General features: G+C 43.4%; 1 protein-coding gene across 2 annotated transcripts; it reads right to left on the reverse strand.

The window, feature by feature from the left end:
- On the reverse strand, window positions 1-27,367 carry NUB1 (negative regulator of ubiquitin like proteins 1). Of its 2 annotated transcripts, XM_031455711.2 has the most exons (15): window positions 27,287-27,367; window positions 24,669-24,786; window positions 22,201-22,368; window positions 20,429-20,487; window positions 19,346-19,416; window positions 16,817-16,999; window positions 16,535-16,626; window positions 14,564-14,670; window positions 9,909-10,095; window positions 9,126-9,233; window positions 8,233-8,385; window positions 4,586-4,732; window positions 2,563-2,658; window positions 1,694-1,871; window positions 1-1,426 (listed from the first exon to the last, which is right to left on the reverse strand). In XM_031455711.2, exons 2-15 carry the CDS (start codon window positions 24,783-24,785, stop codon window positions 1,248-1,250), a joined length of 1,845 nt encoding a protein of 614 aa, XP_031311571.2. In that variant the 5' UTR covers window position 24,786; window positions 27,287-27,367; the 3' UTR covers window positions 1-1,247. The 2 variants fall into 2 exon arrangements, with proteins under 2 accessions (XP_031311571.2, XP_064343271.1); XM_064487201.1 differs by lacking the exons at window positions 24,669-24,786; window positions 27,287-27,367 and adding an exon at window positions 19,730-19,838 and having other exon boundaries at window positions 22,201-22,280.

The following is a 27,367-nucleotide window of genomic DNA, read 5'->3' on the forward strand; positions in this document are numbered from 1 at the left end:
GTTTTTGAATATATTTTCCACCTTTTATTTCTGTCTGTATCATCCACTATAAAAGAATGACAAAAGACCTCCACCTATCCAAACTGGACTGCTGTCCAAGCTTTATGAAACGATCAGTGAAAAAGTTGAAGCATTTCAGCCAGCCCCTTGACGGCAGCAACGTGACCCATCTTCCCTCAGTCACAGGTCCTTCCAGAACTGGAAGGGCAGGAAGAGTCTTGGGAACACATCTGGCACTTGATTCATCCAGCCCAGGCTGCCGCCAGCTGCATCCTGGTGCTGGAGAGGCTGTTCATTTAGTACACATTCACAGAGGAACGCATGGTGCAGTGAGAACAGTTATTTGAGCCATTAAGAGGCCGACTACATACATACCTTTAGAAACAGTCATCTGTCATATACCCCAAAAGCCCCACAGAAACCTGGAGAAAATATATCTTAATCTCTGATAGGTATTTTAGCCAGCAGTCAGTTTAATATGACAGCATTGTGTCTAAAAATGCTAATTAAAAATAAGTTGCTTTGGTTAGCATTTAAGACTTTCCCATTTAATAAAAGACTTTATTTTTGTAAAGAATTTTGAATACATATAAATTGTGAATTTCAACCTTGAATTTCAAGTGCCTATTTTACTAAACTAAGAACAAAACATTGGCGTTACGGGTGGAGGGCATCAGCCACAATTTGGTATCGCTACTGAAGCTGAGGCCTCATCTTTAGGCCCCCAAAGCACTTGCAGTGGTTGAAGATCTAAAGGACATTTTTGGGGCAGGGCAGAGGCGGTGAAGCAGGAAGGCAGAGCTGCATCACGGGAAGCAGCAGCATCGGCAGCGGGCTCAGGAGGGCAGGAGAGCCTGGCAAGACGAAGAGGAGGAGACAGGTCCCGCTTTCCCTCCCCATTAGCGCTTCCGGAGACCCTGCCCAGGAGCCACCCTATTCTCCAGACCTTCCCATTTCCAGGAGGAAAAAGACAAACAAGAGGGCGGTATGAGGACTACAGCACCTGAAGGCAGCGGGACACAGCAAGGTCAGGCCAGCGGCAGCTCCTCGCAGCACCCCACTCCCACCTGACCTCGTCTCCTCCTGGGCTCCACATCCCTGCTCACTGCCTGCCCCACCACCCCTCCACACAGGGAGCACTCTGGAGCAAAATGAGATAAAAAATAAGGAAAAAAAAGACCTGCGTTGCATTTTTCATAATGATAGAATTTATAAGCCGAAACTTAGTACTGATTTCTACTCATCACTTAGTTTTTCTTTGTTGCTGACTTTATATTTTCTACATAGGATAAGTACTCTGCAATAATAATTTCTTCATCTTCTAGAGTTGAGTCAAGATAATCTTCTTCATGTTCTGGAATATCTTCCAGTATCTCATTGACAGCCTCTGTCTCCATATCTTCATCAGTTGAGGCACTAGATGTACCTGCGATGGAGAAGTGTGGTAACAAGTGAGTTAAGGAAAAAGAAAGAAAATTCCACGGAAAGACTGAACTGACCCACAGGAGCCTCGGCTACACCTTGCCTGGCTACACCTTGCCTGGCCACGCCATCCGAGAAGCCGTGCCGTGGACATCTGGGAAGCCCGTCTGAGTCCCCACATCAGCCTAGGAGAAGTCGTACCCTCCACCTGGCAGCTGCCACTTGAGCTGAACACTCTGCCCCACCTGGTATTCAGAGCCCTCAGACCTACCTGCAGAATCGGACGGGGACGTGGATGGTGATGGTGAAGAATCTTCCACCGAGAGCTGCAGGTCGGGAGGGAGACTTCCTCCATTGAGAGCGAGGGTCTGGGCTGCCAGCTGGACATTCCCCCTGAACACTTTCAGGGCCGCTCTGGCCGCCGCCGCGTCGAAGCCCATGTACACCAGCTGGGAGGGCACAGGGGGTGGGCACTGCCGACGGGTCTCAGCTACATGGAGCTGACACGCGTCCAACACTCCTGTCCACTCCACGCAGAGCTGGGAGAGCCTTCTCTTAGAGGGAGTGTGTCTTAAAAACCCGCTGCACGCGTGCACCGCTGGCCTTCCTGCACTGTGTGCACGTGAGGCAACTTGGCAAGGAACGAGGCAGACTTGAGCCAGCTATGTCAGTGCCCAGGCAGCCCAGAAAGGCTGCCAGCTCATGGGCTGAGAGAAAGCGCTGTCTGTACAAACCCAGTGGCCAGTACCTTCAGTTCAGTGCCCCCGTGTAGCAGGTAGACTGCTGTGAAGGGGGGCAAACGTGGACAGAGTCACCATAGTGATGTCCTCTTGGGTCACGGGCAGGGAAAGGGACCGACAGGAACGGTAGCTGATGCGTGAAGTGGTGTGTGTGAAAGAGAGCCTGAAGAAAACCTTCCAGCCGCTTCCTTGTGTTTCCCACCCTGAAGGGAACACCTCGTGTTCTGCGTCCACCCGCTGTGGCCGCTGCACGCTAGGCCGCCCCCTGCGGTGGGCCGACGTCTCACCTGGAGTCCAGGGAACCAAGGCTCCGGCCCTGTCCTGCCGCCAACCTCGTCACCCCAGCCAACCCCACACGAGGTTGCCCAGGCAGAGAGGACGCAAATGCACGTTCACTCACCTGGTCAATGTTCTCCTGAGAAGGACTTTCTTGATGCTTGTTGGTTTCAGGATCTGAGTCATTTAACAACCACATCCGAGGGTTACTGAGAAGAATCTGAAAACGTACAGGACGCGCCTTTACTCATCAGCAGCACCTGCTCGCTCACTCTGGCAGAGACCGAGCACCTGTATGTGCTGGGCAGACACAGCTGGAGGACACACAAACAGGTGGATATTGTGGGGAATCAGGCTGAGGGCACTAGGGGAGCAGAAAAAAGGGGACCCCTAACCAGGCCGGTGCCTGGGAGGCTGCTGTTCAAAGAAGGTTCCTGCCAAAGGTCATGTCCAAGTTGAGGTGTGAAGGATGCTGTTCATCCTTCAGGCAAAAAGATTGCTTCTGAGGAAGCAGGAAAGGATTCAGGAGAGTGGATAGGAGGAGGATTCCAAGAAAACAGGTTTGTTAGAGCTGAGCCTCTGGGGCGACAAGGTCATAAGAAGCTATAAACAGAAAGCTATAAGCTGTAAACAGCAATCCAGGGCTGTGCAGTGCAGTTTCTCTTTGGAAGGGTCATGTTGCAGACTTAAAACCTCAAGGAGAGCAGAGTTCTCTGGACCCTTGATTTTGCTGTCACATGATACTTAACCTTAAAAGCCCTGTTGGGGAATTTCCCTTTTAACATTAAATATTTCTGTATTGATCAAATGTATTTACGTATTATTTGTATAATTAAAAACTATTTTTGAGCTTCATCAGCCCCTTCACATATTCAGAATTTTCTGGTTCTTTATTTCTCCAAAAAACCAAATTAGATATTCAAATAACATTTTTGAACTAAAAATATATATATATACACACATATATGTGAAAATTCAGCTGACCCTTGAACAACACAGGCTGGGGGCGCTGACCCCCGTCGCAGTGAAAATCCACGTATAACTTACCACAGGCCCTCCCTCCGTATCCACGGTTGTTCCACATCCGTGGAATGAGCAATACAGTACAGCATTTACTGCTGAAAAAATCCATGTATAAATGGACCCACGTAGTTTGAACCCATGTTGTTCAAGGGTCAACTGCAGTGACAAATGGGGACTTTTGCAGAATGGGACGGGAGGTCCTGAGAATAAAAGGCAAAGGCAGGTCAGGCCCCGCTGCCAGCAGGATCCAGTGTGAACTCCCGAGCAGGGCCAACAGGATGACACCGCCCAGCTCGTTCCCGCCTACCCGTCCAGCCCCGTCTCTGGCCACTCCCCACCCCCCACGGCCCCACCTCCAGCAAGCACAGAACCAAGACCTCAGCAGGCCCAGGGCTCAACTCCCCCAGGGGCTCGTCTTCACCCTTCACGCTGCCCCTGCATCTGCCCAGAGCGCTTCTCCTCAGCCTGCAGTTCCCTCACGACTCAGCTTGCAGTCCCTGCTCCCCCATCTGCTGTGCTCCCATACGGCAGCCCTCACCCCATTGTGCTCTGTGTCTGTCTCCCCGCTAGCCCGTGGGCTCCCAGGGCAGACGTCACCTCCCGCTTCACCTGCTGAGATTCAGCACAGCACCTGCCTGGTTAGTATCCAATCTGCTCCCTGAACAAACACTGGAAAGCATGCAGACCCAGGCAGAGCTACTACTAATCTGGACTCCAACCTGTTTAGTCACCTCTGAGGATTTATTTAAAACACCCCTTTGCCAACAATATCCTCTTGACTAAGTAAAAGAATAAAAGTAGATAGTCAAATAAAATACTGTAATTCAAAAATATTGTACTAAAACTTTAATCACCTTTCTTTCCTTCCGTGTTACTGTTAAACTCCTCCTTTGCAAACAGAAACCTCACACAAAGTTCCTGCCCTGGGAGCCCTGCCGAACTGCGGGTGGGCACTGAGGTGGGGCTCATCCTTCTGGCTCTGCTACTGGGTTGGAGCAAGAGAGCTCTGACCCTCGGATCCACACCAGAAACGGGGAGGAAAGCCTGCAGCAGTGAGGCCCCGGGCTTCACCGAAGGACAAGGGAACATCGGAGCGGAGGGGGCCGGGGCCGGGGCGGGCTCACCTTCAGGGCCTCCTCCAGGTTCCCGACCGCCTGGTGGAGAGCCTGCTTGGCTGCATGCGTGGAGTAGCCCATTTCTTTCAAATAGTTTATGTTCTCCAGGCGGCGTCTCTTCTTCTCTCTCTCCTCCTTCCTTATTTGGTCCAATTCCTTAAGGAAAGTAGCAGAGTCACCGAGTTTGGAATTGAGAGTTTGTCAAAAGCCTTCTCAATCTCTGGTCTGTAGGATTCTGGGGGGTCACCAGGCAAAGTGAAAACCAAGAGGTGAGGTGACCTCCACCTGCCCCGCCCAGCCAACAGCATGTGGGCCACCAGGGCAGAGACTGTGCACTGTGCCGCTCCTGGGGTGGCCCAGCGGGAGCCAGAGACCTGAGTCCAGCGAGGGAAGACAGCGTCACAGTTACCACCATGTGGTGCCAGAACAGGCCACTGGGAACTAGCGAGTGCACCACTGCCATCCCACAGACAGGTGGACGGACCTTCTCCTAGGGAGGGGGTGACAGAGCTTCCTGCGTGGGTGGGAGAGATTCTCAGCCTCTGAGGAATCACCAGGAATCTTGGTGAAATGTGACTGAATGTGGGGACCATGGAGGGGGTGAGGGGGATGAGTGGTTCCTGGGTGGCGCCAAAGCTGCTGATCCCACCTTTCTGGGTAGCAAGGACCTTAGGTGCCTCCTAGGGCCTATTAGTCCATTTAAAACCTCCAGAATGCTCGAGGTCAGGTGTCAAAGGTCACCTAATCCTGTGGTTCTTGACCCTGAATCTCTGAGGTGCCTGGTGTTGCTGCCAGAGCCTGAGAAAGGCCGCAGAAGGGTCGGTCTCCTCCCCTCCCTGCCCCAACCTAATGAGGAGAGTTCTGAATTCATTCTGAAAACAAGTATCATTTTAAAAGGATTTTTGCTGCTTAAAAAAAACAAAAACAAAAAACACTAAAGTTCAAAAGCCACTAATTCAGTCCAACCTCATCATTTTGCCAATGACAAGACAGAACTCTCTCAAGACTGTTAAGTGACATGGTTAAGGTTGTCACCGACAGTGTAGCTGGGATGAAGGTTTCTGCACATTCTAGAGACGGTCAGCCCTCGCCCCAACACAGGGAGGACAGCACGAAAAACAGCCTTTTCTCCTCTGATGTGTCTACTCCTACCTCCGTGACTCCGCCCAGGGTCCCCTCTACACTCGTCAGCAAGAACATGGCCTCGTCTCTCAGGAGAAGAAAGGAACCCTCACCATGGAACCAAACATTCCCAGTTGGTAGGACTAGGCAGATGGAATGACTGCCCAGAACATTTCCAAGCATGAAGACAACCTCAGGCTGTAATGTCTGTGGTTATTTACGACACTTACCTGTGAGCAACCTGGGCAGCTCTGCTGGCCAGCTCCCGGGCCCCTCGACTTCATCTGGCCCGCTGTCTGCACCCCCTGCATCTCTAACTGCCCCCTAGCGGCCAGTCTCCCCAACTCCAACCCCTTCTGCACATGTTGTGGGCTTTATCATCTCACCCACCTACTCACAAGCCACAGCGGCCGCTTCCCCCACCCAGTCAAGCTCCACCTCCCAGGCCCCAGCTCCATCAAGCTGACCTTACCTGCTTCACCACAAAAATCAGAGGTCAGCAAAACTATTCCGTATCACTCACATTTCGACTTTTATTCACATACACATCCCGTGTAAAATGCCTTTACCCTGTCCCATCCTCTGCTTTCAATTCCAGAAATTTCCAGTTTCTTCCACTTCTATTTCAAAAGGCTAAGACGCAGAAGTAACACTCAAGCAGAGAAAGATGCTGCCGGCCGGTAGACACAGGACTCAGGCACTATCTAACTCTGAGCTGACACAAAGCTGGGGCCTCAAAGAACACTTTTTCTTTGATTATAAATGTCTAAGTCAGTTTTCTTTTAATCATGTGTATATACATAAGGAAATTATTTTCTGACACTTCCCTTTATTCTAGAAAGAATTAGGAAAATAAATCAAAGAAACGACAGTGAGTATTGCACTGAAATATTTTATGGCCACAGTAGGGTCAAACCTCATGAGAGAGAACTGGGTTCCAAAGTCAGGGCTGATGGCTACATATGGTCAGAACAGGCAGTGAGCACCTCTCAGGAAGCTGCCACGCTGACTCTCACGACCCCTAAATACTTCAGCACTGTAAGTGACCCTGGTTTCTTTAGTCTGTTTCTTTCTGCCAGATGAGAGACTGGCCTGTGCTCAAGGCCATGATGTACAAAAAAGACAAACTTTCAGGATCACATATTACCCTTAGTCAGTGAGACGCTCAAACCCAGAGCGCTGGGAACTGAGAGGCAGCAGACTCCCCAGAGCCCATGTTCTGTGGGTCGTGGAGCTGGCCTTCCCACCGGCCACCAGCCCTCCCTAGGGTGTTGGAGGCCACCCAGCTCCCCGAGTAGGCCCTGGCCAGCCTAAGCTAAGGAGACAGACCCAGGCCTGTCGGGTCTTGCGTTCCTCTGGCCACAGAGACTGGCTCAAAGGCAGCCAATCAGTGAGCAGCTCAGACGTCTGAGGCTTCTGGGCCCCTGACTGTGCCCTCGTTGCGATGGGATGACACCGATAACACAGAGGAGGCAGGAGACAGAAACCAGGAACTCAGGGACAGGGCGAAGCCCTACTGATGAACTAACCCAAGACCCAGCCCACCTCTGGGCTCTTTACAATTTAGGCCAGTAAATTCCTTCCCCACCCTTTTATTGGGTGTTTAAGCCAGTTTGATTGGACTTCTTGTTGCCTTCAACCAAAGGCATCCTAACTACACATCAACTGGGTCAAGAGTGAACAGGGTCAACTGCACTCCACACTGTTGTTTTTATTTTCTCTGAGGGCTTTTGGCTTAATTCATGAAATGCACATCTAATAGGACTCCACTGTTTTTTTTAAAAATTTACTTTTGCTGCTTATAAAGTAAGGAAGTGAAGTGGTAACTTTTACCACTTGTAACATCTCTTGACTTTACAGAAACTTCTGTAAAAACTCAGAATGCTATTCTCTGATGGAACACAGAAAATGGGACACAGAGAAAATCAGAGTTCAGGTTTTACCACTGATTGAACTATGACCCCAGAGAACCAACCTCTGAGCCTGTTTTCCTCATTTTAAAAACTAGCATATCAGATGTGGTACCTTTCCTTCCAACTCCAAAGCTCTGAAGTTTTTTTTAACTGTACTTATTTCTAATTGTTTTAAATGATTACAGTTTTGCACCTTTGCTTTCATAACATAATGTTAATTGTTCCTATGACCTGACTCCTGTTTCTAGGCTAGATGACATCCTGAGTGGTAACAATGGCCCCACGGAAAACACAGCCCCTTTAAAATGGTTTCCAGAAATATGCTATGGTAAGAGAGGAAATATCATTTGGATAATGGTACCTATGAGCTACCTGACACCAGAGCAAGAATAAAACTAAGGAAACTGCACTGTCTGAACACTGATGCAATTAAAAAAGACACGTTTTTCTCCTGACTTCCCAGTCCGAAGTGATAAAGCGCTCCTTGCTAATAATACGTACTGCGGAACTGTCTTTTTCTGTTCTTTCAGATCCGAGAGCTAAGGCGCTTCTGAAAAACCTTACTATTGCCTCAAGTTTCACACCTACTCAAAAGTACAGGCCAAGCCCACATGAAGGTACCTCTCTGCGGTTGGTGATGTGGGCAGCTGCATGGTCCACGTTCCCGTCACATGCCCTCAGGCCCAGCCGAGCTTCCTGGGCAGTAAATCCCAGCTGCAACAAATTGTGAACTTTTGATGGATCAATATACAGCTCCTTAAAGAGCTGACGTGCCTACAGACAGGGAAAAAAAATACAAGAATCATGCAATGATAACAACATGAAAGCTTAACACAAAGCTAGTCTGAAGGAAACTGAACTGCATCCAATATGAATTAGGGTGTGTCAGATTTTAGATAAAAACTCTAAATGTGGCCTATCATCAACTAGGACAAGTGCGAACAGACAACACTCTGCTCACGTGACTTATATGAAACATAATATGAGAAAAACAGGGGCTGGTATCCATTACCACCTCCTTTTTTGTAATAAAATCCCCTGAATTTGAGCTGTGCACCTGGCATTTCTCACTCTCCCTCACAGCTGGATGTAGCCAGATGGTGAAGTCTAGGCCACTGGCATTTCCTGGAAATGATGGGCAACTCCTGGGTCATCTCTCTAAAGAGAGATGGATGCTCTCTCTTGCCCCCTCTGCCGGCTGGAAGAGGCAATGACAGGAGCTGCCTTGGCTGCCACACCAGCTGCTCCACTGCCCTGGCTGCTCACTTCTACAGCTCGATGAGAGAATCAGAAACTTCTAGCCAATGAAAGGCACTGCCTTTTTGAGGTTTCTTTATGACAGCATCTTGCCTGTACTCTAATAAATGCGAATATGTGTCTGGGATTTGTGAAGGAGAGGGAGATGTATGTATGTTCCTCACAAGTCACACATTATTGAGTTTTATAAGATACTTCCAGGGATAAAAAAAAGGAAGTGAGAATGCTTACAACTTTGGAGCATTCATTTTTCCTACCTTGTTGAGATATTCACAAGCCTCTTCACCATTTCCACTGTGATAATTTCGGATACCCTGAAGCAAGTAAAGTCTTAAAAACAAGACCTTCTCTTTTCCACAATTTCCCTAAAATTAGTGGAGGGGGGAAAAGGATAAAACTGTCTTATTTTCCATTACATGTCTATAATACTCACATCTGTAATTCCCTTTATCCCCAAGGGGTAAAATGGCATTACTAAAATGCTTTTAACTCCACTACTGCCAATGGTAAAAGCTAAGACCCCAGGGAACACTGACATCCCCTGCCCCAAACAGAACACCTGTCTCCAGACACCCAGGACAGTGGCTCTTCTGGTCAATGGGGAAGCCTGCAAAAACCCAAAGCAAGAACATCTTATGTTGTCCTGCAATCCCCAAGCAGAATTCTGATGACCTGTGGAAATCACCTGAGAAATCACCTCACTCATGTGAACTGTCAGTGTTCAAAATATCTGTGTTCTGCATTTAAATTGTTCATCAGAGTCTACTGAACACAGTCACCAGCTCTCTTGGTCAAGGTGATCAGTCGGATTCTGTGACTAGAAAACTGTGTTCCTCTGGGCCAAACACTGCACAGACCAGAGTAACAGCGTGACTTATAAAATGTTTAACAATCCCTTAGAACACAGCTTTTAAAAAGCACACTGCATGCTACTATCAAAACAAATTACTTTTTGGCAACAGCCTAAATACTTTAACAAGAATAAACCCAAATTCCAGGAATGGGCTCAATAATACATAAAACAAATTACAGCAACATACTTTTATGTGGACCAGTCTCTGATGATTTTCTCCATAGCAATTTTTAAAGCATTTCTGGGCCATGTTTAATTTTTTCTCTGCATCTTCAAGGCATTCCAGCTGTCCCAAGCGGAAGTAGCACCACACTATATCCAGCTGGAGCACTGCGTAGTTATCCACCGTATCCAGCAGTTCTCTGCAGCACTCGCTGCCGGAGACAGAGGAAATGACATCACTGACAAGCAGCATTAAAAACCTTTTTGTGAATGGCTGGAATTTTTTCCAGCTTTTGGTACATTTTGAAAGACTACTCTAAAACAGAGATCCCAATGTTTATGAAGGGAACTATACTTATAATCTGAATCCTTCTCATGGGAAAAAAAAAAAAGCAGTTAGGACTCAGGAATAGCAGCTCAACACCACCTGCCCTGTGAGGGGGAGAGACAGACACACTTGTGTGCGCACACACACTCACACACACCCTTGCTATGTTGGGATAGAGGCTTGGCAGGAAGTAAAATTGAGGTCACTGTGTCAGAATCCCTCAGGAAACATGGGGAGACCACGCTTTAATGTAGTGGTTTCCAACACCAACTGCAAATTAGAATCACCTGGATGTGAAGAATTTTTTTTCCCCCTTTTCCTTTTTTTTTTCTTTTTAAAGAAACAGTGATGCTGGGACTCCACTAGATCGATTACAACTGAAACCTTTGGGGGCAGGGCCTGGATGTTGTATTTCTAAAATCTCCCTAGGTGATTCTAATGGACAGTCAAAGTTGAGAACCAAGGCTTTTAAGGCACACCAAAAACAAAAAAACCCCACTACTTACTATGAATGCCTCAATGATGCAGACTCTGACAAGGCATTCACATCCAATCACAGTCAAGCAGGGAGGAAAAGCAACCCAGGAAAGTGCCAGGCTCTGGGGCCTCGCTGATCTGGGGGCCCAGGTGCAGGCTGCACCCAGGTACAGAGAAAGGCAGAGGAAAGAAAAGGCAATGGAATGTCCACAGAGATGGACATCAAGATTATTTATCTTGATTTTAAACTGTAATTATGTTAGATATTCATAATGCAAATCCAGATCTGAAGTTCCAACTCTTCAATAAGAAAGTAAACGCCTGTAACTGTGCACTCCACATGAACTTTAAAGATCTCATCTGTGCGCTTTCACTTGGTAGTCTACTGAAAATAAGACCCTCTTGTATAAAACTATGAAACCTACATGCCTTCAAGCTTCCCATCTTTCCCATCAAAATCCATTTGGGGGAAGAAAAAAAGAAGAAAGAAAAACCAAAAGAGATCTGATTCTATCAGTCCCACTTTAGAGCAGAAGTCTCCCAAGTGGAGGAGTGCCTGACCCAGGGGATGCCACTGGGCACAAGAACAACCTATCAGAGCAGGACTTCCATTCTGTTTGTTGTAGATTTCCTTGAGCATTTCCAGTCTTTGTGAAGGTTTTATAACGTACACACCATATGTTACACACACAGGTGTCTGACCAGGCAAGGGGCACTTTCTCTGAATCTTCCGCTTAGCCTGAGAACTTGACACTGAGGGGAGAAGGAGAAGTTCGTGGACTGTAGTCCAGGTGAGATTTTCTGATCCACCTTTAGACACCTTCTGTTTCTGGGAGAGAAGACTACCCTGCCATTCCTGGGAAAGCGGTGGACGTCTCTGCCACGGTTCTCAGTCCTATACATGTGAATAGCCTCAAGGAACAAGAGCAAGGACAGAAACTGCCTCCTTTCACTCAAAAATAAAATCATACAATTCTAATCCTTAATTGACTGCCTGTGCAGCCAAAAACAAAAACATAGGCACAGGTTATTAAGAGGTCCATTTCATTCTTTCAGTGTCAAAAATTATATTTTTCATTCATATATATACCTATAAAAAAGATCATGAAACTACCTGTATATAATAATTTTGGAACTGTGGGACTATATTTGAATCTGATCGCGTCACTCAGGAAAAAAATGTAAAGCCTTGAATAAAACTGTGTCTAAGAGTGTATTTTTATTGATATTGCTTTAGTAGCTTTAATATTCAATAGCCAATAAATTTTCATGTTAAAAACAAATGTTAATGAAAATCAATGTACAGTTATTTAAACAAAATATGCTGAGCCTAGCTTTAGAAAAATTAAATCCCATTTGGGTTTAAGTCATTTATTTAACAGAAATTTACTATATTTGCCTGAGGAATTATAAATTTTTATATAAAATAAAGATATTAATTTCAAGAAAGGTAAGAGAAGCTTAGGTATCTGCTTTTTTTTTTTTTTAAGAATGGTTGGCTAAAAAGCCATTTTTGGTTTTATTACTGGCCTTAAGACACTGGATTGTGTGTAGTTTTTTTCACATTTCTCGTACTTGGGCTTAAGAAATATTACTGAGCGCTGTTAAAAACACGTTACTTGAAAACAATGTAACCCTTTCAAGGCTTAATTTTAAGCTTTGTTAGGTAGGACCAGGGCAGCCTTTAAGACAAAATTAGCCCTACTACCTAGGCAATACCCCGCTGAACTCTGTCCGGCGCCCGGTGATCACACAGGTCTCCACTCTGGCTGTGGGAACACTCTGCTTCTCTCAGGTGGTGCCTTCCCAGCCTCGGGGGGCTTCCTCCCATAGCAGAGTGCAGGGCACCCTCTGAGGCTCCCTGAGGTAGCCTCTCCTTTCACCTCTTTGGCCTCCCTGGATTCCCCGGATTCCGAGTTCCATCTCCAACGCAGGGGGCTCTGCCTCGGTTTCTCTTCCCTGCACTGAGCCTGGAAACTGCATGCCATGAGCTAATGTTAATTCACAGGGTTCCCCTCATTTGTTTCTCCACCTCTGGGATCACTGTCCTACATCGCCAGAAAAAGCACTGTTTTCATACATTTTTGCCCAGTTTTTCAGCTGCTGCAGGTGAGAGGGTAAATCCAGTCCCTGTTACTCCATCTTGGCCAAAAGCAACACCCCCACTTCGAGTTTTAAATAGGTAGACAAACTACTCCCAGTCATACTGCACACCACACCCCAAGATGCACAGCAGAAAGCTGTGATACAGCCTTTAGCCTACGTGGAGAAGGCAGGAAAAACACCAAGTAGGAGAGGAGACAGAGCAACGGAAGTTTCCTCACCTCCACTGCTGACCTGCAGTAGAGATGACCTCCTTTATGAAGAGAGGGGACTCACACAAAAATTATGCTAGTAAACTGTCCTGAATAAACAGATCCCCAGGGGGGAGAAATCACTTTCTACTTAGAAAAGCACTGACAATTATTATTGGATTATTATGTCTACTACCCACTGAACAAGTGAACACACTGTGAACTGAAGATGTAGTTACTTTTATTCAGGGGTTCCAAGGCCTGAAAATGATTTCAAGCATTTGTCCAGGGTAATAAGATTGAGAAAGTTTTGAAAAAAATAAAATAAAATAAAATAAAAAGACTGAGAAAGGCTCATTCAGACAAATCAAGATCAACTGTGTCTTGATAACTGCTAAAGCTGGATTATAAGTATATGCAGTAGTCTCTATTTTTATATAATTTTGAAATTTTCCATATTAAGAAATTAGAAGCAATTATGGAAAGGAATAAAAAATTTACCTGAATTTTAAGGACCTAACTTACAGCCTGCACTACGTGCAGCAGAAGAGAATAAAACTGACCCGCAGAAAGCAGAGACAAAGGGTCCGAAAACTGGAGCAGCATGAAGCCCTTGTTCTGGTTACTTCTGGCTTCACCCCCTCCTCTCAAATATTTTAGACAGTAAACCCCCCTTTCTGCTTTAATTTAATTTTGTTCACCTACAGGTGCTGCCAAACTATAAATACTTGCATTTACTTTCTTGAAGCATACAGTACATACTATTCCTCAAAATGGAAAAGAAAGTTAACACTAAAGGTTTGACCATTTTCAAATATCAAGTCTATTTTTCAAATATTTCATCTGCCTGAATCCGGAACCATTTCCTATTAAGAGGAACCTGGAGTCCTTGGGAAACTGCTGGCTGCTGCTCTGGGGCAGGAAATGTCCAGGATGAGTCTGGAACCTGGGCACCAGAGAGCAGAGACTACCACAACTACCCAGATCAGGTCACAGGGAGGTAGGACCACCTGCCAGCCGAAGATGCCGATTTAGGCACTGAGGTTTGAAACACATCAAATGTGTTAAAACCCATGAGCTCATACTGATACTTTAAAAAAAAAAAAGGAAGGGAAACCCCACCAGTGACATCATCTTTGGACGATGCTAGGGAAGCAACTCATTTATTCTGAAAACAAGAAAATAAGGAGAAAGACACAAGCATTTTATCTGTCTCTCTGTACAAATTGTACCTCAGGAGAACCAAACAGCTGATGGGGAAAAATATGCTTCAAAAGAATTTGATGGGGACTGTATAACGGCTAGTTCAGGCTGACAACACACCACAGGAAACACATATGACATTCTACACGACAATAAAACAAGTGCATATGTTTATAAAATTTCTTACAGGGAAGAGAGATCAATTACAAATATGATGGGAAGAAGAAGTTCACAAATTGTTCTACACTGTAACTACTCTTCGACATTAACCGCCTTAGGTGAAAACCTAAAGTCTGAAGCATACGGGGGTGGGGAGGGTGCTGTGTATAACTGCCTTCTTTCTTAAAACTGGCAGTCACCAAGTACAAAAGTGCCTACCAGAAATATTTGTCAGCATCCAACAGGCACGGCAGGGCTATTCCATATTCTTTTCTTTTCAGGAAAGCTCTGCCCTTCTCATGATATCCCATTGCTAACATAAGGGCCTAGGAAAAAATAAAGATTAAAAAAAAAATCACTTTAAACTATAAGACAAATTATATTAAAGTATATTACATCTACCTGCACCCCAATGTTCACAGCAGCACTATTTACAATAGCCAAGACATGGAAACAACCTAAATGTCTATTGACAGATGACTGGATAAAGAAACTGTGATATAGTTATACAATGGAATACTATTTAGCCATAAAATGACAACATAATGCCATTTGCAGCAACATGGATGTCCCTAGAGAATGTCATTCTAAGTGAAGTAAGCCAGAAAGAGAAAGAAAAATACCATATGAGATCGCTCATATGTGGAATCTAAAAAAAAAAAGACAACAAATGAGCTTAAATATAAAAGAGAAACAGACTCACAGACATAGAATACAAACTTATGGTTGCCAGGGGGGAGAGGGTGGGAAGGGACAGACTGGGAGTTCGAGATTTGTAGATACTGACCGGTATATACAGAATAGGTAAGTAAGTTTATACTGCATAGCACAGGGAAATACATTCAAGATCCTGTAGTGGCTCACAGTGAAAAAGAATATGAAAATGAATATATGTATATTTGTGTATGACTGAAAAATGGTGCTGTACACCAGAAACTGACACAACATTGTAAACTGACTATAACTTAATTTTAAAAAAAAAGTATATTAAGTCTAAAGAAATCAAATAATGTAAAAACAGACAAATGAACAAACAAGAACCCAAGATCACAGCTAAATCTAAAAGCCAAAATTAAGAAAAACAGAATTAAAGCTTCATTTCATTTAAACACTGAAACCAGTAACTCAATTTAACGTGGCTGATACGGTCATAACCAGCACCAGTCGCTTTGTTTTCATCAGTTTATTTCAGTATCTGCTGGTCTAGATCTATTGCTAGTATTCTGTAAGACTAACCACATAAAAACACAGCCAGTAATGACTGTATCTTTTTAAAAGAGCATTCATTTTACTTTCTAGTCTTAATTAGGTTTTCTCTCAAGTATTTGTCAACTGTAGTATTTCTAAAACAATTTTTTAAAGGTGATCCAAATTTTTTTGAAGTTCATTAGTATTTTTAGATTTGAATTTTTATGTAATTCAATTTGTAAAGGTTTTTCAAAAATATCTAAATGTCATCGTTTAATCTAAGAATATGACATTTGCAGCAGGCAAATAACTGCCACTGAAAAAAAATCAACTGAATGACAATTACAAAGTTCGCTTATTACAAATTAACTTTAAATTCTTCATTTTAAACAATATAATTCATAAAGTAAAACCTACTCAGAAATGTCCTTTAAAGACCTAAAAATTAAAATTAACTTGGCCCACAGTCATTAGAGCTTCTGATGTAAGAAGCTATGGGGCTCTAGCTCAGAGACTGATTTCACGAGCCAAACTGTAGATGCTGCTAAAGACCCCCTCAGATACGTTCAAAGGTAAAACCACTTCCCCACTTATTCCAAATTAAAGAATGAGGCTGTGGGGAGACACGGAAGAGACGGCAGAATCACCTGTCATATTTTTCCCAAACTGCCCAGACCCCTACCGTGCCCCCTGTTCTGAACCATCCCTTAGGGAACGCAGGCCTCGAGTAAAATGAGCTACACCAAAACAAGCACCGCCACAGGAAGCCTCTGCCGCAGACAGCGAGGCCCTGCCGTCCTGAACTACTGCACTGAAAGCCGCAGGGTGAGCCGGCCGGACACAGCGTCCATCATATGGTGACACTCTCTGTTTATGAGCTAGAGACAGAAAACTCTTTCTAATCTAATATTTATATAACATTCGAAGACAAAGTAACTAGAAAACCACTTCTGTTCTGACAGCAAATAGAAGAACAAGCCATACATTTCTTACAGTACTTACTTTTCTTTCTGATGGAGGGATTCTGATTGATCTGCCTGTCTGGTTAGCTATGTCTAAGTACGGTGTGGTTTCTGGATCCACCACCATCTCAGCTGCAACAAAACCAAAAGGAACTCCATTAACTCAATGTTAAAAAGCCATGATGGTGACATTAAAAATATCAGACTGTTGGTGAAGAAGAGCCAACAGGAAATGTGATCCCTCCTCGCCCCGCCCCGTGTGAGTGATGCGCGGCCACCTCCAAGACCCTGCGCGAGGGAAGGAGTCTGAAGCCCTGTGTACCTCTCTCTGCCAGTATCTCCAGCCCTCTCTTAGTCCTCTGAATTCTTTTTTCTTTTAGTTTGGCTTCACATTGCTCTTCTTCTTCAACCTGGGTGTTTTTTCTCGCATCCTCTTCAGACTGCTTCAATTCGAGCACCATAGCTTTTACATTGTGAGTCACTCCTTGATCCTCGAGTGTTTCTCCTGTAAACATCAGAAACACATTATAAAAAGTTATTAAATTTACTGGGGAAGAGATCAACCTCTATGTTAAATGGATTCCTTAAACCTGCATTAGCACTTGCAAACCACCATGCCACATAATTGGTAAGAATATGTTTGCTTTGTTGTTTTTGGGGGGGGGGGGAATTAGGTTTTTATTTATTTATCCTTAATGGAGGTACTGGGGATTGAACTCAAGACCCTGCACATGCTAGGCATGCACTCTACAACTGAGCTATACCCTCCCCTCAAGAATATATTTAAACCTAGTTGTTTAACTATGATATTATTAAGTACTGGTTAAAATCAGACAGTGAAAATGGACTAAATTAATCCTTTCCAATATTCTTATTATAAGTTCAAATCAAAGCAATCATTGTTTCAGCATCTACTACAAAGGCACGGTGCTGGGTAATACAGAAGGAAAATGAGAAAGTCCCATACACAAACCCTCCCACCCTCTAGCTGGAGATGTGATAACCCAATTCCCAGCAATGGACTAGAAGTCAGAGAGCAGCAGTGCAGTGTGAGAGGTAATTTATTGAAGGAGGTGAAAACAAACACCTCGGGTTCCACCCCTTTTTAACTCTGTGGCCCTGAGTAAACCATTTATCTTCCAGGACCCTGTGTCCTCATACATAAAATGGAAATAAAGACAGAGGCAGAAGTCAATGAAAGAGAATGAAAGAGAGTGTTAACAAAATCAAAAGCTGGCTCTATGAAAAAATTAATCAAATATACAAACCGAACAAAAATTAGGTCAAAGATGAAAATAAACAACAAATAAAATGAAAAAGGGTAAATACAGATCACAAACATTATAAAATAACAAAATGATATTATGAGCTATAAACATAGTCTGAACACATTTCTGGAAATCTCTAGTTGGATATACGTACATATATATATATTTGAGAAACCTGACAACCATTCTAACATTTATACTGAAAAGTAAAGATCTTCCAATAGCCAGGCCACCTTGATAAAGAAAAGCCAACAAGGGGACTCATCTTACTAGATTTTAAAACTACAACAAAGACAGTAATTTTTAAAAATTAAAAAAAAAAAACTTCTATGGTTCTGGCTCAGGAATAAACCTACAAGTAAATGGAAAGAACAGAAAGTACAGAAACAGAGCCCTAATAAAAGGGACACCAAAAATCAAGGTGGAAAGTGCAAGTTTAGTAAGGGATATTGGAAGAAAAATAAAGCTGGATCCTATCTTTTATATTTAGAGGGGGTCTCTGAGTAGATTGAAGACCTCATACAAGAAAACTCAGAAGACTATGAGGTTGGGGAAAGAACTTAAAATACAAACAATAAAGTGAAGAACTGATGGATTTGATAACAAGAAAACCAATCGCTCATATGTGGAATCTAAAAAACAAACAAACAAACAAAGCATAAATACAGAACAGAAATAGACTCATAGACATAGAATACAGACTTGTGGTTGCCAAGGGGGTGGGGGGTGGGAAGAGATAGACTGGGATTTCAAAATTGTAGAATAGATAAACAAGATTATACTGTATAGCACAGGGAAATATATATAAGATCTTATGGTAGCTCACAGAGAAAGGAATGTGACAATGAATATATGTATGTTCATGTATAATTGAAAAATTGTGCTCTACACTGGAATTTGACACAACATTGTAAAATGATTATAAATCAATAAAAAATGTTAAAAAAAATAAATAAAGTTGGAACAATAACAACAAAAAAAAGCCAAGAAAATCAAGGACTTCTGCCCAATGAAGGACATCAGAAACAGAATTAACAGAGAGGAGATGGCAAACAGTGAAAAGGTATCTATGGTTTCTAAACAATAACAGGAAATGGCCAGAAGTGATGCTGGAACGGAAGACTGGGCTAGACTGTGAAGGCTGCATCACATCGGGCTGGGATGTGAACGTGATTCTCTGTAGGCCACTGGAACCTACTGGAAACCAGACTACAGAGCAGGCCTGAACTAGCTACCTAGCAGCTACCTAGCTACCTGGTCTCCCAAGTCCATTCATGTCTCTTTCAAATCCATTCCCCTACTGCAGCCAAAGTGATCTCTGAAACACAAATATAATTCTGTGCTGCTTCCCGGCATCAATGGCTTCCCACCTCTCTCAAGAACCACTGTAATACTGAGTAAGGCTCATCAATCCGGGGTTTCTCAGCAGCACTACTGACATCGTGGGCTGGGTATGTCTACTGCGGGGACTGTTCTGTGCCCTGCGTGATGGTCAGCAGTGCCCCTGGCCTCTTCCCATCAACTGTCAGGAGCTACCTCCCCGGCCTCCGGCAGCCAATTCCGCGTACTTCGCCATAACATACCTAGTTGAAGTTGTTTCTTATTTATGACAATTTTGATATAATTTTCTTGAAATCCAAAAGTTTCAGCTATTCTGTAAAAATAAACCAGAAAACTGTAGGTAAACAAATTTGTTACTTACTATCCACTAAATGGATTTTAATCATGATAGCTATTTTACACTTTTCTCTCAGAAACACCCAGTATTCCAGTTTAGTGTCTCACAAACATTACTTCGGATAACGCCAGCTTACTAGATGGTTATTTTGAAACTGTGTCAGAGACAATGTCCTTTTGAAAACTATCTGTTTTACTACTTGATTCCTCACGAAGTGGAGACCACTGGTGCTGTGTATCCATTCCAACAGGGCCTAGCTGCACGGCAGAAGAAAATCCATTCTCTATACCTTCTGCGGTCCCCCTGGAGGAGCCCATAATAGGGGTGGGTGTGGCATACAGTCTTCTGCTCATTGTGTGTTGAATGAATGATGCTTCCTGAATCCATCCCTAACAGCCCTGATGTAGACCAAAGAAGAAAATGAGAAAAATCAGCTTAAGAAATACCAACTAGCTCGCCATGGAGGTACTCAAAACACTTACCATTTAAAAATATACAAGTAGATGAAATAACTGACCAAGGTCTCAAAAGTCAGATTGTCACTAGTATGTGACAGGCAGGTATTTTTTCTTTTTACAGATAGGTCAACAGCCGGAAATTGGCTGAAATACTTCACTGAACATCACAGTAAGCTATCAGCGCACTAAGGAATAAAATTCAAAATGAATGACTTGGCCTGTATCAGGCTGTCTCCCATTTATGGCACTCACTCATCAATTCAAACATGTATCAAGTACATGCATCCAGAGTTCCCACCTGATCTCCTGCTACACCAGGAAGTGAAGAAGACTGGTACAGGCTTGAGTTCTCACTCTGCCTTGAATGGCCAGCATGAGCCTGAAGAAGCCCTTTAGCCTCAAAGCTGCAATTTTCCCTTCGATACAGTGACGATGACCATACCTGCCCCTCCTCTCATAGGACAGCCAGGGAGGATCAAATAAGCAGGTGTAAAAGAGAACACTGGGGCACAGGGCACACAGATACTTACTTAGATCTCAGTTCTCTGCCAGTGATGTGCAGTCGGGTTTCCAACAAGTTTTTCCTATCCTAAAATAAGACAGACAAAATCCAGTTGAATGTGACACTTTTGGGAGCTGTTATTCTGCCCATAAAACCAGAACGGCTGATATCAGACGATGGAAATGGATAAGGACTGAAATGATGCCCACCTAGTGGAGAAGGTACTGAACCTACCCTGACACGTGCTGACCCTGTGACCCGGGAGTCCACAGCGGGCAGCAGTGCTGCGGCACCACAGGCAGGGCGTCAGCTTCTGGGGGGCAGTCAGCTGCTCCGGCGGGTTAGTCACCTGTCTACTCAAGGGAGCTGGCCTCTGCTCCACGAGGCCCTAGCCCACTACCTCCCGCACTAAGGCCCTCAGTGAGCAAGAGACAGTCCCTTCACCACCCCCACCGCACCCACTGAGGAAGGAGCGGCAAGACATGATTTTGGTACCTTTCTTTCTCCGTGGCTGCGCTTAAGAAAAATGTGTGGGATCACTAGGGACCATGAGACCACGCAAATCATCTGCTCGGATTCCATACTCACCAATCAGCTTTCTGACTGGTGGTCTGGTTTCCCAGGTACTTGATACTAGCAAAGAGGAGTCCTGTATATGTAAGGTCCTTTAAATTCATGAACTGGCATTCTGAGATAGATACATACATGCTTTTCTTTTATTCATAAAGCTCTTTATTTTTCCTAGGAATTTTTAACAGCTTTATAAAGATGGAATTTATACACCTTAAAGTTACCTGTTTAAAATGTAAGAGTCAATGGTTTCTAATGTATTTACAGTGTCATACAACCATTAGCATAATCAAATCTCAGAACGTTTTCACGACCTCCCCCGCAACCAAACATATCCACACCTTCTATTCCCCCTCCCTCCTCCCCGACCCCTACCCATGAATCAACCATGAATCTATTTGCTCTCTATGGATTCGCCTAGTCTAGATATTTCATATTAAGTGGAACCATACTATGCGGCCTTCTGTGTCTCATTTCTTTCACGTTTTTGAGGTTCATTCACAGTGCGGAGTATCAGTACTTCATTCCTTTTTACGGCTGAATAATATTCACTGTCTGGGTGCCGCCCACTTACCCGCTGACAGACATATGGGTTGTTTTCACCTCAGGGCTGCTATAAACATTCAAGTTTTTGTGTAGACCTAGTTTTCATTTCTCCCGGAGTAAAGCTGCTGGGTCACATGGTAACTCTGATACACATATTTTAATTTCTTCTGAGAATAATTAACATTGATCAGTCCTAAGAGGCCAGCACCCTCTGTGTGGCCTGCCTCAGTAACATTTCTGGACTTCAGCTACCGAGGACGTGGCCCTGACACAAGGTGGCCCAGGTCACTGTGGCCCTGCTTGGGCACTCAGCTGACCACCCTCTGACCTCCACCAGCATAGGGAAAAAGACGAATTCCTTTGTGACACGTCCTACTGCACACAGTTTTGGGAAACCTGAAATCACCTTTTATTCCCTATTTCTGCTGAATGTTCATTCAAATTCGAGAAAAGGTAAGACTGCAATGCACAGCTCTGTGAAGTCTGGAGGTCAGACCACCTTGTAAATGTTCCAGCTTAAGAATCCATAAAATTAACTTATAAGTTCATAAATATTCAACATGTAAAATAACTTAAAAGAATTTTACCTTTGGATTGTAACTTCAAAAAGAACCCACAATTTATCTGATCACATCACTAAATTAACTAAGCACTAGTAACTGTAAATTTGGTGAAGTTACTCACTCTTTTTAATCGCGAGGGTAAAAAGACTTCAATTGTAGCAATTCCTGTGGTTTTATAGTGTTCATTTCCTGTGCCACGCTCGATTGCTTTGCAACGTATTTCTTCTATTATCTTTTCTACTTCATTTTCACAACATTCTAGCTTGTCAGAGTACTTCTTAGCAAGGTCCTATGAAGAAAAATTTAAAAACATCAATATAGAAGCAAAATACAGACCAGTGCTTGCAAGACTCTAAGGCAAAAAACCCTGATGGGGTGGTGATCACCCACATTATCGTGAAATCTAGACTGTGGCTTGACACCTTGAGAGGTGTAGAGTTTAAAGAGGATCCAGGAGAAAATAAAACCTATAAAGGACAGGAAAACAGGCCCAACAGAGAAAGTGAAACAACTGGGATTACTCTGGGGGAAAAGAAAGGTGGGCTATGACTTACGTGTTTGCAGTATATACAAAATTATTTTAAAGAATAGTGAACTGTTCAACACCCCTACAGGGTGGTGGCAAAAAACAAAAACCAAAAAACAAAAAAACACCAGAGAAAACATTCTAATTTTTCTAACTCGTGAGAACAAGTCAGGCTAGATGATGGTGGAAGTAAATATTTATAATAGAGGAGATGTTCATGATATATATAAAGTTACAAAGCAGATCAGAGTACTTTATTTTTAAAATGATATGATATTTTTAAAAAATAATCAATCACACATGAAAAGACTGAAAGAATACACCAAAAATACAAAATATGCATTTTTAAAAAGCCTTGTATCTTTTCATTAAGTATATAGTATTTTTTTAAACCCAAAAGTACATATTACTTTTATTTCCAGAAAACAAAAAAGTTTTTCAATAAAATACTTAAAAAAAACTTTCTATAATTCTCTAGGAAACACAGTTACCTAGTGAAGATTTTTTTATCCCCTCTCCTGACACCAACCAATTCTGATACCAACTGGATGTGCTACAACTCAGTTCAATTCTGCTACTAACGATCTGGAGTTAGCACATTTCAGGGACCAGATACCAGGTCCCTGAGTTATTCACACTTCCGTCTGACTTGGTTATAAAGTTGAGGATTCCTATAACCCCCGCCCCTCAGGTACAGGAATTTGCTAGAACAACTCAACAGAACTCAGAAAAATGCTCTTCTAATTGTTCATTATAAAGGACACAAGTGAACACCTAGATAAAGAGGTATGTATGGCCAAGTCTGGAAGGGTCCAGAGGGCAGGAGCTTCTGCCCCTGTGGAGCTGGGGTATGCCACTCTGGTGCATGGCTGCGTCTGCCAATCTGGAAGCTCCCGATAGCCATCATTTAAGGGTGTTTATGGAGGTTCCATTACGTAGGCATGACTGATTAAGTCACTGACCACTGGTAAGTAACTCAATCTCCAGCCCTCTGCCCTTCCCAGAGATTGGTTAGAAGCTTGGAACTTTCAGCCCTATCCTCCAAAGTTTGGTCTTTTAGGCAACCAGCCCCATCCTGAAGCGATCTCTGAGAGCTGCCTCATTAGGACAAAAGATGATTCTATCAACTTGCCACTCAGGAAGTTCCAAGGGTTTTAGGAGCCAGGAACTGGGGACAAAAAATAGCTTTATTATCCCACACCTAGCTTCTGAGCCAAGAGATTATAACCAGCAAATTAAGAAGAAAGGTCACAAGGTGGGTTGCAAAAACAAAAAGTGAGTCTTGTCAGGAACGGGAGAGACAGGAAAACTCTGCAGCTGATACAGCTGTCACCTCCCAGGTGTATCACTATGTCAAAACACGAGACAATCTGATGCCCTCGTGACAATCCTTAGTCCCTGATAAATGTTATACCATTTTATCTCAGTATACTCAGACTGAGAAAGCAGAGAAGTAGATTCTAGGATATTCCAATATAATAGATTTCTATCAAAAATGATTAATGTAATGTCCCTCTGCTTAGAAAGGCAGGCAAACTTCAATTTCTAGAAAACTCACTCATGTAAAATAATGCCATTTCTGACGATACCATAAAAAACTGAGATGTAATTACTAGGAAAATATTTTTGGAAAAATGAAGAGATAGCTGTTGTGTACACAAAGCTGGGGGAGGGCAGCAACTGTTTTATAGCAGACCACCCTAGCAAGGAGGGCTGAGAGCTGACCAGGATGCTAACCTTGAACATGTAACATACTAACCATCTGGCATTGGTACTGCTCCACCAGCAGGAACACCCTGATTAATAATTTTATGTAACACTGTGAAGGTATCAGAAATGGTATATGCCAAAATGATCAGGTAACATTCTCATGTGAATAAAATCTTATTAAACAAAAATAAGCTTGCCAACTCCTAGTAAAATGTGAGAACCTACTTATCACTAATGTTTCAGGTTATGCCAAAAGTTTACATGATTGTGCCTGGCAATTTCTGGTGACTTCTCCTTATTTTCCAAGGAGACTTATAACACTGCTAGTTATTAATGTCTTAAAGGAAAAATACCTTCAGTGCCAAACCAACTTCTTTATTTTCATTTGTATATGGAGGTTTCCAAAGTTGAATTCTGTCTTCCCTTAAAAACTGAGTCAATTTTGCTTGGAGATACTTCTTTTGTGCCATCCTTGAAAGCAAAACAGTACATCAATGATAGCCCATGCCACATTTCAAAGAGTTTTACAACTCGCCTAACACACTGATGTATTTTGTAGAGTAAGCAGAGCTCTCCTCCACTCCTCCTTCTCTAGTTTAATCTAAATTACTTTTAGATTGGGTTTTATCCAGCTCCAGACTTCTCTAAAAGATACATATTTCATATAGACTGAAACATATTATACATCCAATTATATATATCACATAAAATATGTCTTTCAAAGTTGCTAATAAGTACCAAAGTTTATTACTCTTTTCTATTTCTTAACGTGCTATTATTCTCTGACCTAAGAGAAAAGATAAAATAAGAGAAAGAGAAATCCCTAAAGTAGTGAACTTTTATATGCAACTCAACACAGAGCTTATCAATTCTCTTGCATGCTGGCTATTTTAACACAAAAGACCAATCACCCTGGTCAGTAAACATAAAGAAAAGCTAGCTTGAACCATGAACTATCAATAATAAGTATTCTCTATATCTGAACTTTTAAAATTAAAAATTTAGCATTTATAATACTAGAAAAGTTTTGCATGACATTTTGTGATAAAAGCAGATCTACATACACTATTCAAATCAATGATGGTTGGATTATCATTTTATAGCTGGGAAAACAGAGGCCCAAGTTTGTAAAATGACTCAGCCACGTTCACACTACTAGGCAGCACTGTAACTAGCACTGGGACTGCTGCCTGCAGCATGGGACCACTGGATCCCGCATCCCATCACAAAACCCCTTGCTGCCCCTCTGTCCTGGGTACTAACTATTCTCTCCCAAAGAAGCACACACAGCGATGGAGCCATCTATTCATCCTTCACTAGCACAGCAACTCAAAGGGCTGAGTGAGGCTGCTAGGGACATAAAACAGCTGACAGGGGAGTGCAGCCAAATCAGACAAGCAGTAAGAAAAGGAAAAGGGTATTAGCTTCTGAAGGATGAAGACAAGTACCAGAGAGTGAAAAAATATGTAACAGTTAATATAACAAAGATAAGTAACTAACTTTCTTTTTTCTATTCAGGGCCCGTATTCCACATTCCCCAAAACTCAATTCACCTGATTTTCAAATCAAGTTTGATAACAAGTGTATTCCATAAGCAAGTGTTTTAAAAGTTCAAATCTATTTTATATCAATTTGGGGACAAGAAAGAGGGTAATCAGGATGGGGGGGGAGGGTAAGGGATAAAGTAATAAATACATCAAAGAGGGAGCTGTGTGCCTCCAGGTAACCTATGAAAGAAACCCAGATTTTCAAGCACTGCTTCTCACACAGGAAACAGTACTTATGGGCATTAGCTTTTCAAACACAAATAACTTACATGACCACTACACAAAGTTAGCTCCCTACTCATAAATGTTCAGAAACTCTGACTAAAGTACTACTTGAGGAGGGGGAGGAGGAGGGGTAACTATTTCATGGGCCATTTACTGAAGCCACGCTATCTGGAAGGCTGAATGCACAGCCCTCGGCCATTCCATCCAAGTAACTACCTGACCAAAGTCTCAGACGGTTTCCTAAACTTAGTGTGTGGCCCACACTCCACCCACCAGCAAATAAATAGCTAGGAGGGTCTATGTCCCACCACTTAATGTTTGAAAAAAAGATTAAACCACAGTCTTGAAACTTAACAAAACTTCAGTTACAGACAAAAAAAATTGGCGAGGATACACACTTTAAATCAAATCAGAAGGGGAAAAGGTTTAATAAATCAATTTTCGATTTTAATCGGATAACTGAAAGGTTCATGCGTGCCATACAATGTTTAGCATCACAGCTCCCCCTTCTCCCCAAAGCAGAAATTCATTAATCCTACTGCTCTAAACTGAAAGTGAAAGGGTATAAACGACTCCTTTAAAATTTCGCTTTCACTTTTGTAAAGACTCGATCAACGCTACTTTTATCCAGGGCCTTTCAAATATATACATATATATTCAAAATACGTGAAATTCTCTTAGGCAGACTAATACAAGAATCTTGTACTAAAACATAAGTGTCTGGGAAGGAGCTGAGAAATACAGAATCAGACCGTCAAGGCTGGAGAAAATAAACAGTGATTTCTCATTAAACAGCAAAGAAAATCTGTCTTTGATTGCAAATAAATCCCAAATGGCATATCTGGAATAACAATGTTATGATTCAAGTTTTCTGTATGGCTAATTAGATTAATTTTAATATATACACAAATTTTTCTGTCTCTCCTCAAAAACAATATTCAATGTTTTTAAAAAATACCCACCACCCCCGCCCAGCCCAGCGCAAACCTAGGGCCCGGCGAACGGCCGGCGCGTGCCGAAGTCCCGGCCCGCCGCCCCGGTCCCGGCCGAGCCTCCCCTCAGGGCGCCCATCGCCCGCCGCTGCGGTCGCGCCCGACCCGCGCGGGGTGGCGTCCGGGTCGCGCCGGAAGATCCAGGGGGCCGAGCCGCGCCGCTAAGACCCGGGTTAGGAACTGAACGCTCCGCCACTGCCTCCTCACCTGCGCCACCGCCGCGCCAGCCCCGACCCGCCGAGTGCCCGGATGCGGCGGCAGCCGCCGTTTATTTTCTTTCCGGGTGAG

Source organism: Camelus dromedarius, chromosome 7 (genome assembly GCF_036321535.1).
Source record: "Camelus dromedarius isolate mCamDro1 chromosome 7, mCamDro1.pat, whole genome shotgun sequence".
NCBI lineage: Eukaryota > Metazoa > Chordata > Mammalia > Artiodactyla > Camelidae > Camelus > Camelus dromedarius.

Bases quoted from the DNA above. Each gene is read 5' to 3' on its own strand.
- NUB1 (XM_031455711.2), bottom strand. From the start codon at position 24,785: ATGGCACAAAAGAAGTATCTCCAAGCAAAATTGACTCAGTTTTTAAGG. The intron at 10,096-14,563 runs GTAGGCACTTTT...TGTCTCCGGCAG, and splicing joins GATGCTGACAAATATTTCTG to CGAGTGCTGCAGAGAACTGC. The intron at 1,872-2,562 runs GTGAGTGAACGT...GTGCCCTCCCAG, and splicing joins CTCAGGAGAACATTGACCAG to CTGGTGTACATGGGCTTCGA.